At 35.4% G+C, this 15,747-nt stretch overlaps 1 protein-coding gene across 1 annotated transcript; it reads left to right on the forward strand.

Annotated features, from left to right (window-relative positions):
• The first annotated feature begins 11,300 nt into the window (after positions 1 to 11,300).
• On the forward strand, positions 11,301 to 14,958 carry LOC127085315 (26S proteasome regulatory subunit 6A homolog). The gene is made up of 10 exons (XM_051025840.1): positions 11,301 to 11,649; positions 11,760 to 11,876; positions 12,069 to 12,176; positions 12,353 to 12,544; positions 12,656 to 12,847; positions 13,319 to 13,437; positions 13,603 to 13,690; positions 13,989 to 14,108; positions 14,195 to 14,335; positions 14,655 to 14,958. The coding sequence occupies exons 1-10, from the start codon at positions 11,533 to 11,535 to the stop codon at positions 14,730 to 14,732; spliced, it is 1,272 nt and encodes a 423-aa protein (XP_050881797.1). The 5' UTR covers positions 11,301 to 11,532; the 3' UTR covers positions 14,733 to 14,958.
• Positions 14,959 to 15,747: the final 789 nt, after the last annotated feature.

Consider the following 15,747-nt stretch of genomic DNA (forward strand, 5'->3'; position numbering starts at 1 on the left):
CTTCCGAGTGACTGAGTGTGCCGATAACCAGAAGGTCAGGTTCGGTACGCATATGCTGTCAGAAGAAGCAGATGATTGGTGGGTTGCTACCCGCACTGAGTTGGAATCTGCTGGGAATGCTGAGATTACTTGGGCTGTGTTCAGAGAGAGATTCCTGAGGAAGTACTTTCCAGAGGATGTCAGAGGAAAGAAAGAGATAGAGTTCTTGGAATTGAAGCAGGGCAACCGGTCTGTTACTGAGTATGCTGCTAAGTTCACAGAGTTGTCGAAATATTACACTCCCTATAACGAGGCTACTGGGGAATTTTCAAAGTGTGTGAAGTTTGAGAACGGGTTACGTCCCGAGATCAAGCAGGCTATTGGGTATCAACGGATTAGAGTGTTTTCTGATTTGGTTGACTGTTGCAGGATTTTTGAACAGGATACCAAAGCCAGATCGAAGAGCTATCAGCAGAGGGTTGATAGGAAAGGCAATAATCAGAATGATCGTGGGAAACCGTATGCAGCTGGCAAAGGTTTCCAGCGACAGAGTGGAATGAAGAGGCCTAGTGGGGGAGACTCTAGTGCCCCTGCTAAGTGTTTCAGATGTGGTCAGGCTGGACATCGTATCCGTGAGTGTACCAGTAATGAGAAGAAGTGTTTCAAGTGTGGAAAAGGTGGTCACTTGGCTGCAGATTGCCGGTTGAAGACTGTGACTTGTTTCAACTGTGGAGAGGTGGGTCATATCAGTCCACAGTGTCCTAAGCCGAAGAGAGAGTACCAGTCGGGAGGCAAGGTCTTTGCTTTATCGGGTTGTGAGACTTCTGCAGATGATCGTTTGATCCGAGGTACGTGTTATATTAATGGCTTTCCTCTTGTAGCTATTATTGACACAGGTGCGACTCATTCCTTTATATCTTTGGATTGTGCTGTGAAACTTAAGTTAGAGATATCTGAGATGCATGGTAGTATGGTGATTGATACTCCTGCGAAGGGTTCAGTGACTACTACTTCAGTTTGTTTGAATTGTCCTTTGAGTATTTTTGGTAGAGACTTTGGGATGGACCTAGTGTGTCTTCCACTAGTGCAGATTGATGTTATCCTGGGTATGAACTGGTTGGTGTTTAACCGAGTCTATATCAATTGTTTTGATAAGACTGTGATTTTTCCTGAGATTGAGGAAGGAAAGAGTTTGTTTCTATCAGCGAGGCAGGTGAATGAGGCAGTAGCAGATGGGGCAGAGTTGTTTATGCTGTTAGCGACTTTGGAGGCTAAAGATAAACTGGTGATTTGCGATCTAGCTGTGGTGTGTGATTTTCCTGATGTGTTTCCTGAAGAAGTGAATGAATTACCGCCAGAGCGTGAAGTTGAGTTCTCGATTGATTTGGTACCTGGTACTAGGCCGATGTCGATGGCTCCGTACCGTATGTCTGCTGTTGAGTTAACTGAATTGAAGAGTCAGTTGGAAGATCTGTTGGATAAGAAATTTATTCGTCCGAGTGTGTCACCGTGGGGTGCACCAGTGTTATTGGTTAAGAAGAAAGAAGGTACTATGAGGTTGTGTGTGGACTACAGGCAACTGAATAAAGTGACGATCAAGAATCGGTATCCTTTGCCGAGGATTGATGATTTGATGGATCAGTTGGTTGGTGCGAGTGTGTTCAGCAAAATAGATTTGAGATCTGGGTATCATCAGATACGTGTGAAAACTAAGGATATTCAGAAGACTACTTTCAGAACAAGGTATGGACATTATGAGTATTCTGTAATGCCTTTTGGTGTGACTAATGCGCCTGGAGTATTTATGGAGTATATGAATAGGATTTTCCATCCGTACCTAGATCAGTTTGTTGTGGTGTTTATTGACGATATTTTGGTGTATTCGAAATCTGAAGAAGAGCATGTTGAGCATTTGAGAGTGGTTTTAGGAGTTCTACGAGAAAAGAAGTTATTTGCTAAACTGTCAAAGTGTGAATTTTGGTTAGAAGAGGTTAGTTTTCTTGGTCATGTGATTTCAAGAGATGGTGTTGTTGTTGATCCTTCTAAGATAGAAGCAGTATCTAAGTGGGAAGCTCCGAAGTCAGTTTCTGAGATAAGGAGTTTTCTTGGTTTGGCTGGTTATTATAGGAAGTTCATTGAGGGATTTTCTAAGTTGGCGTTACCGTTGACGATGTTGACTAGAAAGGGGCAAGCGTTTGTTTGGGACTCAAAATGTGAAGAAGGTTTCCAAGAGTTAAAGAGAAGGTTAACTACTGCTCCTATTCTGATATTACCGAGTTCGTCGGAATCATTTGAGGTTTACTGTGATGCTTCATTGTTGGGTTTGGGTGGTGTTTTGATGCAGAATAAGCAGGTTATAGCTTATGCTTCGAGACAACTGAGGGTTCATGAGAGGAACTATCCGACACACGATTTAGAGTTGGCAACCGTGGTATTTGTTCTGAAGTTATGGAGGCATTACTTGTACGGGTCAAGATTTGAGGTTTTCAGTGACCATAAAAGTTTAAAGTATTTGTTTGATCAGAAAGAGCTGAATATGAGACAGAGGAGATGGTTAGAGTTTCTGAAGGATTATGACTTTGGTTTGAATTACCATCCGGGTAAAGCAAACGTAGTGGCTGATGCATTGAGTCAGAAATCATTGCATATGTCTATGTTAATGGTTAAGGAATTGAATTTAATTGAGCAGTTTAGAGACTTGAGTTTGGTGTGTGAGAGTACTCACAATAGTGTTAAATTGGGAATGTTGAAGTTAACGAGTAGTATTCTGGATGAGATTAGAGAGGGTCAGAAATCCGATGTGCTTTTGGTGGATAAGTTGACTTTAGTGAATCAAGATCAAGGTGGTGAATTCAGAGTTGATGAGAATGGTGTTTTGAAATTTGGTAATCGGGTGTGTATTCCGGATGTTACCGAACTTAAGAAGAGTATTCTGGAGGAAGGACACCGTAGTGGTCTGAGTATTCATCCTGGAGCTACGAAGATGTATCATGATTTGAAAAAGTTATTTTGGTGGCCGGGAATGAAAAGAGAAATTGCGAGTTTTGTTTATTCTTGTTTGACTTGTCAGAAGTCAAAGATTGAGCATCAGAAGCCGTCTGGGCTAATGCAACCGTTGGCTATTCCAGAGTGGAAGTGGGATAGTATCAGTATGGATTTTGTTTCTGGTTTACCGAGGACAATTAAGAATTTTGAAGCTATTTGGGTGATTGTTGACAGATTGACAAAATCGGCTCATTTCATTCCGATCAGAATGGATTATCCGTTAGAGAGATTAGCTGAGTTGTATATTGAGAAAATTGTAAGTTTGCATGGTATTCCGTCGAGTATTGTTTCGGACAGAGATCCTAGATTTACATCGAAGTTCTGGGAAGGTTTGCAGAAGGCTCTGGGAACTAAGCTGAGATTGAGTTCTGCATATCATCCGCAAACTGATGGTCAGACTGAGAGGACGATTCAGTCACTAGAGGATCTTTTGAGGGCTTGTGTTTTGGAAAAGGGAGGTGCTTGGGATTGTTATTTACCTTTGATTGAGTTTACCTACAACAATAGTTTTCATTCGAGCATTGGTATGGCACCGTTTGAAGCTTTGTATGGTAGGAGATGTCGGACACCTTTATGTTGGTATGAGTCCGGTGAGAGTGCTGTGATTGGACCGGAGATTGTTCAACAAACTACGGAAAAGATTAAGATGATTCAAGAGAAGATGAGAATTGCTCAGAGTCGTCAGAAGAGTTATCACGACAAGAGGAGGAAGTCACTTGAGTTTCAAGAGGGAGATCATGTGTTTCTTCGTGTTACTCCGATAACTGGGGTTGGTCGAGCTTTGAAGTCGAAGAAGTTGACACCTCGATTTATTGGTCCTTATCAGATTTTAGAGAGGATAGGGGAGGTAGCCTATCGTATCGCTTTACCGCCGTCACTTGCGAATTTGCATGAGGTTTTTCATGTGTCTCAGTTGAGGAGGTACATTCATGATCCGTCGCATGTGGTCCAAGTAGATGATGTCCAGGTGAGAGATAACCTAACTGTTGAAACATCACCTATGAGGATCGAGGATCGAGAGTTGAAGCAGTTGCGGGGTAAAGAGATTGCTTTGGTAAAGGTAGCTTGGGGAGGACCAGCAGGTGGCAATGTGACTTGGGAACTTGAGAGTCAGATGAAAGAGTCTTATCCAGAGTTATTCGCTTGAGGTATGTTTTCGAGGACGAAAACTCTTTTAGTGGGGGAGAGTTGTAACACCCCGATAAAATAAGATAATTATTTAATTTAAGTTAATAATATATTTATTAATTTAATTAAATAATTGGAATATTATTATTGGAATTATTATTATTGGGTTATTATTTTATTGGAATAAAAGTTGGAATTTAGAAAAGGTCCCATTTAGTAAAAAGGTTTATTTTTTCACGTGAAAAGGAAAAAGGGACAGAAAAGTGGAAAAGGGCAAAGAGAGCCAGAGAACAAGGGTTGAAGAGAGGAAGAGCTTGAAGCTTAAAGATTCGCCGGATTAACTCAGGTAAGGGGGGTTTATCGTCGATTAATGGGTATTATGGGATAACATGTAATGGGTAGTGATAGACTATTGATTTGTCCCTGATTTGAATGATGCATGATGAAAATTGTGAAATATTGGATGAACGAAAAATTGGATTATAATTGAAGGAAATTCGTAGGAATTAGATGTAATAATGTTAGAATTTGTGAAATCGAATAGGGTATGATTCGTGTTAGATGATATGAACGATTACTGTGTAAAATTGGATTGTGGGAGGTTGGAGTTGGGAGATCTCGTAGCAGAGAAAACCATAGCAGATCTGGAAATCTGGTTTCTGGTCATACGCGTATGGCACTAGGCAATACGCGTATGAGATGGTCTGGTACGCGTATGGCACTAGGCAATACGCGTATGGATGAGGAAGATGATGTTTTGAACGTGATTTTGGCCTCTGTTGGTACGCGTATGGGAAAGTGGTACGCGTAGCATACGCGTATGAGACAGGTGATACGCGTATGGGATTGGCTGAGAAATGGGCCATACGCGTATGGGACTAGGCAGTACGCGTATGGGCAGGATTATGATTTTTCTGTGCTGTTGTTGTGCAGTTTTTGGTTGTTCAGCTGAGTAATGTAATTTAGCTGATGTATGATAGAGTAAGGATCATTTCCCGTTGTTTTGAGTAGTATAGGTATTAGTAGAGTGTGCTAATGCTGTGATTGATTATGTGGTATGACATGATATGATTATGTGGTGAATATGTTGATGATGTATGATGATATGCATAATGTTGTGAATGTATCTATCATGTATGGAATTATGAATGGACTGTTTATGGCTTAGAGTGTGAGCATATGTCCATTGTGGATGATTGTTGATGTTTGCATGACTAAGTGATTTAGCTCGCATATTGTGGCCTTTATGGTGGTAGCTAATTCCCATGGTGAGGAATTAGTGAGTTAGTATTGTGGATTGTTGTTGATGTTTGCATGCTAGGTGATTAGCGTGCATATCATAGCCCTTGGGGTGGTAGCTAATTCCCATGGTGAGGAATTAGTGAGTGAGTCACTAGGTCTCAAATGAGTGGGACTAGTGAGCTTGGTAGCCGTATCTGGATTTGATCGGTGAGGTTGAACTATATGTTCACGAATAGTCGGTACCGCATGCATGGAGTCTCATTGCATAATATATGTACGTATGGCGTATAATATGAATGGATGTATTCCAATATTATACGTGTGTTTTATGGTTGTGTTGAGTTTGAGTATGATGATGATGATGATTATGAGTTGATATTGCCGTTGCGGTATATGTGTAATCTGATTAGGGTGATGATATGTGTTAAATTACTTAGCATTACATGATATTTTATAATGCTTATTATATCGATTGAGGAACTCACCCTTACAACTATTTTTCAGGTAACGGGCAGTGATTGAGTAGAAGCTAGTCCTTGGGGTCTAGTGTAGTTCCTTAGTGGGTCATGCTCTGGTAGATGTAACATCGGGACGGGATGTTTTACCTTATTTTCCTTATTTATTGTTGAATGATCTTACCTGTAATGTGTTACACGGTTTGCATAATTGATTTGATTTCTATCCGCTGCGTATTGTGCAAGTGTTTATTTTGATAAATAAATGAGTATGACCAGATATTTTGGAACATGGTGTGAAATGATTGTGTGACACCCTTAATTGCATAATTACTCTGATTGATATATTGCTATTTTCATTAAATATTTGGGGTATTTTAGAAAGGTGTTACAGTTGTCGTTGTCGTTGTTGTTCATAAATGATTTGTGTTGTTGTTGTTGATAAGTGTATGTTGTTGATGTTGTTTTGATAAATGTTGTTATTGTTGTTGATAAATGTTGTTATTGTTGATGTATATTGTTGTTGTGTTTATTATAACGTAAATAGATTGTTTGTTTCATTAATCCTTCATTGAACATCCATTAATTTAAAGTGATTTAGAAATTAATAATTTGAAAATTAAGTTATATTTGAAATGCAACTTAGATCAGACGTGTTTTTTGAATTGCATGCATCTAGTAATTCATCTATCGCTTTTAACACGTAGAACTTGGTTTATTGCCCAAAGTTTTTCAAAGCAACAGTTTATTATCTATTAATTTATATTGCAAAATATCAAATTTGTTGAAAACTTGAATCATCTTCGTCGATGTTATCATAATAATCTTCATCATTGATTAAAATAATGATGATGATAGCGATGATGATAAGTCCGAATTAGTCAACATATTGATGTTTTGCAAAATAAACTAGGAATAAACCATTGCTTTGAATAACTCGAGGCATTGAATCAAATACTATGTGTTAAGTAGCAATATATGGATTACGATATGAATGCAATTTGAAAAACAATGGTTCCTTTAAGTTATTTTTCAAGAATAATTTAATTTTTCAAATTATTATCTTCTACATCAGTTTTAATGATTGTACTCCCTCCGTCCCATATTATAAGCAAAATTCACCTTTTTAGATTCATTAAATAATTAATGTATCTGATCTATATAATATGGGACGGAGGGAGTATATGTTTAGTGAGGTGTAGGAAAAATAAGCAATCTACATATTTTATAATAAACTTAAGATACTTTCCACAATGATTATCTTCTTTAACCGTGATGAAATGTTAATTATATTCCAAATATATTATTGCGGTTGAGTTTCGAACCCATGACATAAATATACATCACAATGGTTATTTAATATAATTATTGTGATAGGTATCGCGCCACCTAGCTTGTAACCATTGTCACACGCCCGTTGTGGAAACAAACATAGATACAATCACAAGCTACATAACAACGAACATGCAACATTCATTATATATATATATTTCACAACCATCATTATATGTATTTTCCGTAGTAGTGCTTGATGATCCAAGTGAGAAATCAACCACATATAACCACTCAAATCTAAATAAACTCCACTCGATGAGCCACACCAAATAAAAACATCCTCAATATTATTATCCACAAATACATTCTAGATGATATCCTTAACTTGTTCAAGAATACTATTAAGTATATGAACAAATAAGCAGATGTGAAATATTATAGGGGTTAAACTTTCCCTGAAAAATATAGAGTATAATCTACATCAATGGTAAATTCAAGACTCTGTTGTGCCTGCCTCACCATTTCTTCATCACTGTTAATAAATATAAAATGGTTATCATGAGCACAATACCATGAATGCCCCTCTAACCACCACATGATTCCAAAATTATTAGAATCACAACCTAATGAACTCCTATTACACTTAACATAAGCCAGAGCTTCTGCTAACCATGGGTTTCCTCACAAACTATGGGCCATCCATCTGAATTTTAAGAAAAACAAATCCTCAAGCAACATTTTTTACGTCCAACCTAGTGGGATTATGATTTTTAATTTCAACAATGTTTACTTATTAATTTCAACATTACTACCTAAGTCGATGAAGGGAATATAGAGTTTCATATGTTGGCCATAACTTAGAAAGTTAATGCAAAACAGAGAAAATAAAGGGTAAGAAACAAGTTCCTTAAATATTCTTGTAGGTTTTGAAAAACAAATAACAAAGTGATGAAAAATATAAAACTTGAAGCTTCAAAAGTTGTTACAACATTCGTTGGAACCACAAAGAGAGAAACTTAATTGAAAACAATCAAAATCGAAAGAAGTCTAAAAGAAGAAACCAACATCAATTTCCTTATTTATAGGCATAAAGAGTACCGAGATCAACAATGAAATCAAAATCCACAACCAATAGTTAGGATAAGGTCTCGATCTTATAATGACACTTAATTATGTATATCTACAATGGTTTTGATGATAACAACACCGTATGTCAAAAGGAACTCGGTGAAGTCTTTGATGATTTCCTATCCAGGAATCTCTTATGATGATATCTATCAAAGAAGCTATATCAATCCTCATAAGTTACACGAGTTAAGTTTCAGATTGAGTGCTAAATCAATAATGAAATGTTAAAATTATGAAAGAGAGGAAGTGTTAAAACTTGCATGATCCTACATTTAACGCATGTTTGACTGACCAACTAAAATATAAAAGGTTGTGATTGAGGTTTAACGTGCTATAAAAATTACACACACACACAAACACTCACAAAAAAAAGCTTTTAATACCCCATCACTTTTATAAAAGCTTCTTGAAAACCTAACAAAATTTGTACGAAATTGATTGAAAAGTATTTACAATTAATTGAGAAACTTTTTACACCACCTAATCGATTAGGGATATGTTATAATCGAATAGAGGAAGGTAACAAAATTTTAATCGATTAGAAAAACTTTTAATCGATTAAAACATGCAACTGTTGTATATTTTCTTTTTTAGATTAAGGTTGCCTTATTTTGAAAGGTTTTAATCGATTACTTAATAGTGTTAATTGATTAAAACATTAAATTGACCCATGAATCATTCCCTTTCCAGCCAAATCTTTTTCTATATAGAGGAGTATTTTCCTCATTTCAAAATACACGATTAGTGAAGGTAAATCTCTTATTTTCTTAAAATTTGTTTGTTCTAAAATTGTTTTTTCACAAGAATTAACATAGTGCCAAAAGTCTGGATAACCCTTGTGAGATTTTTGTTGTAATAATAGGTGTTGTGCTTCATTTGATTTATTCAAAAGTGTAATTCTCCCATTGATAATATTTGTAAAGACTTAAAGGTTGTAAGTTAAACTTGATAAAAACTTAGCTGTATGTTCTTGAGTCTGCCCTATCTTAAAAGCCCTATTTGGTTATTGAGTTTATCTTGTGTTAAAAGCTCATTTTGGTTCTTAAGTTTAGGCTGATAAAAGCTCTTGTTTAGTTTGGAGATTAACCGGTTAAAATATCTCGTCTAGTTTGGAGATTAACTTTCTAAAACCTCTTGTTTGGTTCGTGAGATTAACTAGGTAAAATCTCATTTTGATTGTAAGAAAATTCGTGAGTATAACCTGTGAAAAGCTCACATCCTTAGTGGAACTCTTAAGAGAAAACTCTTGGGGACATGAGTAGATCATGTAGTTTGGCCGAACCTGTATAAATCTTTGGTGCATTTTCTCTAACTTCATCTTTTTACTTCATGTCACTTATTTTTATTTTCTCTCTAATTCTTTTTTCTTATTCTTCTCGGTTGCTTTATCCTTGTTAAACAAACATAAAAAGTTTTTAATAAAGACATTTTAAAAATAATCTCAATTTCTATATACCGTTATCACCCCTTATTCTGTTTGAAGTCACTTGGTCAACAAATTCCACTTAAATGCTCTAAGCGCATTGTCCCAATATCTTAGGCGCGCGAGAGCATGTGATGATCTTACCTAAAATAAAGCTTCAATGACACGATGAACATTAAATTCACATGTTCCCGATGCCACGTACTCCCATTCATCATCATTATAACGAAACTCCTTTTCTCCCATAAGTTATATTCTCAACAAAACACCTACTTAAACATGTCTCTGATTTGCCGTGTCAACATTCCTCAATGATATCAATGACTCGGGGGCTCTTATGGATTGTCTAGAAGCCCAGTAAAACCGACCCATCGAGAGATCCAATCCAACCAAAAAGCCCATTATACGATGATCATGTGTACTTTCACTACGAGGCGTCAAATAAAAATGAGACTATTGTCCTTTTCTCCACCGTCAATACATATTCAACAATTTCTCGTAATCTACGTTGGACCAACCGAGAACGGTTCTAACCATTTCCCCTACATAAGTGTGACCATGAGTCACACTAGGTATTTGTCTCATTCATGCTTGCATAGTTCCACCTTTCTCGAACACTGATTTGGACTTTAAAGTGTTAACCATACAAGTGCCTCCTTATTTGATCACTAGAGACTTCTACCACCTTTACCATAAACCTTTATATGTTAGTTATCTTATATTTACCACTTATTCTTTATCCCAATACATAATACATTTTAGATGAGTTTTTCTTATTGAACATATTTTTTTAGTGTGCACTCTACTATCAAATTCTTATGACAATTAAAAAAAAAATATTTTGTTATAAATTTGATTTTTTAAAAAAATTACCTTATTTTGATGTGTACCAAAATCTAAGATTATAGGTGTAAATTGAGCTTGGAAAATTATACTCTTTTAAATTATTTATTAGTATTATTATTTTTGAAATCAAAATTTTTTGTACTCCTAAACTAGTGTATTCGGAACGCCACTTAAAAAATCCTGGTACACAATTTCTCTTTCACCAGATAATTTGGAATCAAATGTTTCTAGAGATTATATATTACTAGATAATTTATATAAAAGTTATCCGTTATTATACTCTAGTTTTTCTTTTGTTCACCAAATAACTTTGTTATGAATTTTCTGATAGTTTTTTTTCATTTTGCAATGACATAATAAACAACGATTTGAAAATCATTGCTAAAAATGGACATACCACGTTTAAAAATCTTTGCCAAAAATGAAAGTTCATTTGCGAAAAGTGAATTTGGTATGTTTAACAAGGTAACATAAACTTTTTTTTTAATTTTAGGCCACAAATTTTCATTTTATCTAAAATTATTTTTATCATTTACCATAAGTTATCTAGAATGTACTTTTTCTTCTAAAAACAATACTGACCAAATAATTTAATAGAAAGATTTTCAAAAAAATACAACATCTTTTATTTATTTTAGGCCATAATTTTACTGTTGCCTAAAGTCATGTTTACTATAGTCATCAAATAACTTAACATAATGTTAGAAAACAATTGTTTTATTTTAATAAATTTAATACAAACATATTTTGGCAAATCAAATAAATTATAGAGGTGGAGAGCTAAAATTTTCTTGGGCTTGTGATCACCCTTAAATGGGCTCACCCTCACTTCGGGCCCAAAAATATATTACTTTCTTGCCTATCACACAAAGGAAAAACAAGTGTTTATTTGAGAAAATCACCACCGATTCACTCTATCTATCAATCCCTAATCTGCGATTGTTGAATTGATCCCTTTTTCATTCCATTCTTGTTTGATTAATCTGAAGTAAACCTCCAATTGTAACTGATATGGCGAGCGCAATGGTGGAAGACGCAAACTTCGAAGATGACCAGTTGGCGAATATGACTACCGACGACATCGTCAGAGCTTCTCGTCTTCTCGACAACGAGATTCGCATCCTCAAGGTTCCATTTCTCTTCTCTCTCTCTTTTCAATTTTCTAGTTCTGTAACTTTATTGTGTTAGGGTTTGCATCGTTTTTGATTTTGGTTGAATTGTTTCTATTGTGGATGTAGGAAGAGTTGCAGAGAACGAATCTGGAATTGGAATCTTACAAAGAGAAGATTAAAGAGAATCAGGAGAAAATTAAGCTCAATAAACAACTACCCTACCTCGTTGGTAATATTGTTGAGGTAGGTTACTTTTGAGTAGGGTTTATATGTCACCGAATCTGTGTGATTTTTAAAGTTGATTTAGGGTTTTGTTGGGAAATCTTAGACTTTTGTATTATTTTGAATGAATATTCTGGAAGTGATCAGAGTTATAGGCTTTTCTGAAATTTCTACATGTTTATTGATTATGATATGATACTGTCTTGCATTTAGATATTGGAAATGAATCCTGAAGATGAAGCTGAAGAAGATGGTGCTAATATTGATCTTGATTCACAAAGGAAGGGAAAGTGTGTTGTGCTAAAAACATCTACCCGACAGGTGATAGACCGTTTTAATATTCTTTGTTACTTGTATTTCTTATAAAAAGTTTTAGGTGCCTTTAGTTAACACTACAGAATCCATTAGTTAGGTATTGAAGGGAAGATCTTTGTATAACTTGTTACAATGCAATGCAATCCTAAACTTGATAATGTTTTCTTTCGACTATAATGCAGACAATCTTTCTTCCAGTTGTTGGACTTGTCGACCCTGACAAGCTAAAACCTGGGGATCTTGTTGGTGTAAACAAAGATAGTTATTTAATATTGGATACTCTGCCTTCCGAGTATGATTCTAGAGTTAAGGCCATGGAAGTTGATGAAAAGCCAACTGAAGACTACAATGACATTGGTGGATTAGAGAAGCAGGTAAATTTTAATTTTTGTCACATTTTATTGAAGCCTTTCTTTTGTTTTAATAAATTTGGGGTCAGCGATATAACTGAATCTTATAATCTATAACTTCGTTGTTGTCAACAGATCCAAGAATTAGTTGAAGCCATTGTTTTGCCAATGACCCACAAGGAGCGCTTCCAAAAGTTAGGAATTCGTCCTCCCAAGGGAGTGCTCTTATATGGTCCACCTGGGACTGGGAAAACTTTAATGGCCCGTGCCTGTGCAGCCCAGACAAACGCCACTTTTCTGAAGTTAGCAGGTCCTCAGCTGGTCCAGGTATGGGTGTCTAAATCTATTTTTCTTTGTCCGTTATATATATTTCTAAGCATGGATTATGATTCAGTTATTACTTGCTTGTGCCATTATTCCTCCATCATTTTCTAATGTTAAAATATTGAATAACGGTACAACAGGCATAGTTTTTGTTTTCTTGATTTGAGTTTTCTTGGCTATTATTTTCTTTGATGCATGTCAATGCCCTGCCCCCTTCTGATTGTTCAAGTAGTTATTTATTTCTTATATTCTTTATAGCTGTACACCGAGGCATGTTTTCTGTTATCTTAAGTTGTGTCTTTTACAAGGAGTCACTTATCTAGTTCAGATGCTTTACTATGACTATCTGTCCAACACATCAAAATAGTCAGGCTCAGTACTTATATTTCATTTGCACTCCTTGTTTGTATAAATTGCATTACATCCTTTGTACGGGGATTAATATTTGATGATGTCGACTGAAAATTTGTACAGATGTTCATAGGAGATGGAGCAAAACTTGTTCGTGATGCCTTTCAACTTGCAAAAGAGAAGTCTCCATGCATTATATTTATAGATGAAATTGATGCAATTGGTACAAAGCGATTTGATAGGTATTACTCAAGAGCATGCACGATTTTAGATCAACTTCCAAATTTCCTTTTTTCCGCCATTCTGTGGTAGCATGTGTTTATTTGCTCAAGTGTAATACTTCAGTTTGTCAAAAAACAAGTGTAGAATTTCAGCAGCCTTATGATTTATATTGTGACTGATTGCAGTGAAGTGAGTGGAGACAGGGAGGTACAAAGAACTATGTTAGAGTTGCTAAATCAGCTTGATGGTTTTAGTAGTGATGACCGAATTAAGGTTTGTTATTAATTTTTATTGTCTCCATAGTAATATTTTTCACACTGAAGTGATAATGGAAAGTTTTGTAGATGATTCAAGTATGTGGGTTTTGCATAATTGTTCATATGCTCTTAAATGTTGTGTTTAGGCCTCCAATAATTATTTATGATCAATCTGATAGCTTTCTCTACCTTCGATTTAACAAATTGAATAGGGATTTATTAGTTTTCGAGATGGAACCAAATATATTTGTTTTTCCTTCAGTTAGGATGTAATTGATTAAAATGCTGCTTTCATTTATTCTTGAAAATTGCAGGTGATAGCAGCAACCAATCGTGCAGATATTCTTGATCCTGCCCTCATGCGTTCTGGTCGATTGGACCGTAAAATTGAGTTTCCACATCCAACTGAAGAAGCAAGAGCTCGAATTCTACAGGTGTGATATCTTTAAACTTTATCCGATTTGTTCTTTATTTCCCCTAGAAAGTAATATTTGATGACCGCTCCACATTGATATTTCAGATCCATTCAAGGAAGATGAATGTTCACCCTGATGTAAACTTTGAAGAGCTAGCTCGGTCCACAGATGATTTCAATGGAGCACAACTAAAGGCTGTCTGTGTTGAGGCTGGCATGTTGGCTTTACGCCGTGATGCAACAGAGGTTTGTATTCCTTCAAACATGTACTAACAACTTATTTAAACACCCTAAATCATCTCACAGGATATCAGGTTGACATTTCTGTTTGTATATTTTCTTTCAAGCACAAAATATCCTATGAGTACACACACAATTAAGAATTGAGTTTAACAATTATCATGCAGACATTTAGTTATATTTCACTGTACTGCTTTATCATATATTAGTTTAAGCATGTTTACTCGCTGATAAGTTGATGCAATATGTTTACAATGCTAGTGTGTATTATCAAATATCTCTTGATGTGGGAATATCCTTTACGTATCTTTTGTTCTAAATATAGGTGAACCATGAGGACTTCAATGAAGGTATAATTCAAGTCCAAGCAAAGAAGAAAGCAAGCCTGAACTATTATGCTTAAGTTAGATTCTAGAATGAGCTATTTTTCAGTTAAATATTCAAGACATCGCATGTCAGGCTAATAGAAAGCCAAATTTGATGTTTGACATTGGTTTTATCTTGTGCTAATTTACTTATCACATGATTGTTTACTTTTATAGTCAGCCAAGACCATCATCATTTAAAAAATATGTAATGCAATCAAATTTGAAGAAGTAATAGAAACTGTATCTGCTTGTTATTTTTAATTAGTGCGTTCTGGCTCTGCCAGTTGAATAGTGACTCAAAACAATGATTCTAAAAACGAGACTTCACAATTGTAGCAATTACTGAAAATTGAGAAGAACTGAGAAGATTGCAAACTAGTTTGTAAGTTAGAAATTGGTGATTTTTATCAACCATGTACAGATAGTAGAGGATAAATATACATTCATATGTAACATATGATTCAGTATAAGAATGATTTCAAGTGGTTTCAGTGTAGTGAGTTTATATAACACACTAACCATAGTAGACCTATAATAGATTACTAAAACTAGCATGAATCAAGGTTAGCTACAGGATTAGACTTAGTACCTGGTCCAATTGCATCTTTATCAGTGCTTTTGATCTTTATATCTTTGTTACTCCTGCTAAAAGCTTGGGAATAAGCATATCATGTTAAGCAAATGATTCTAAGATTGGAAATATTCTTATGTACATCATGCTAACCTTGGAAATTAACATATCATGTTAACGTTTGGAAATAAAGGTGTTGAATTTAGGTGGTGGAAGGCATTTGTTTATGTAAAGATATTTGTAGCAGTCCGAGTGTTCCAATACGAACCTTTATACTACTTTAAATATTTGTGCGAGTAGTATTCAAGAATAACAATCTTCTTAGACTTTTGTATGCACAATATCTTGTATGGTTTACCATTGTCTTTGATACAACTTAATGGAAGGATGAAGCTGACTAGCAGCTCACTTTGAGCCCAACAAACCAAAATCATTCAACAAGTTAAAGCATATTTTCTTTGTAAAATACTCCTTCCGGC

Source organism: Lathyrus oleraceus, chromosome 1 (assembly GCF_024323335.1).
Source record: "Lathyrus oleraceus cultivar Zhongwan6 chromosome 1, CAAS_Psat_ZW6_1.0, whole genome shotgun sequence".
Taxonomy (NCBI): Eukaryota; Viridiplantae; Streptophyta; class Magnoliopsida; order Fabales; family Fabaceae; genus Lathyrus; species Lathyrus oleraceus.

What these genes read in the sequence shown, in the direction of transcription:
- LOC127085315 (XM_051025840.1), top strand. Translation starts at nt 11,533, where the DNA reads ATGGCGAGCGCAATGGTGGAAGACGCAAACTTCGAAGATGACCAGTTG. An exon ending in GGTACAAAGCGATTTGATAG is followed by an intron (nt 13,438 to 13,602) that starts GTATTACTCAAG and finishes GACTGATTGCAG; the next exon opens with TGAAGTGAGTGGAGACAGGG. An exon ending in GTAGTGATGACCGAATTAAG is followed by an intron (nt 13,691 to 13,988) that starts GTTTGTTATTAA and finishes TGAAAATTGCAG; the next exon opens with GTGATAGCAGCAACCAATCG.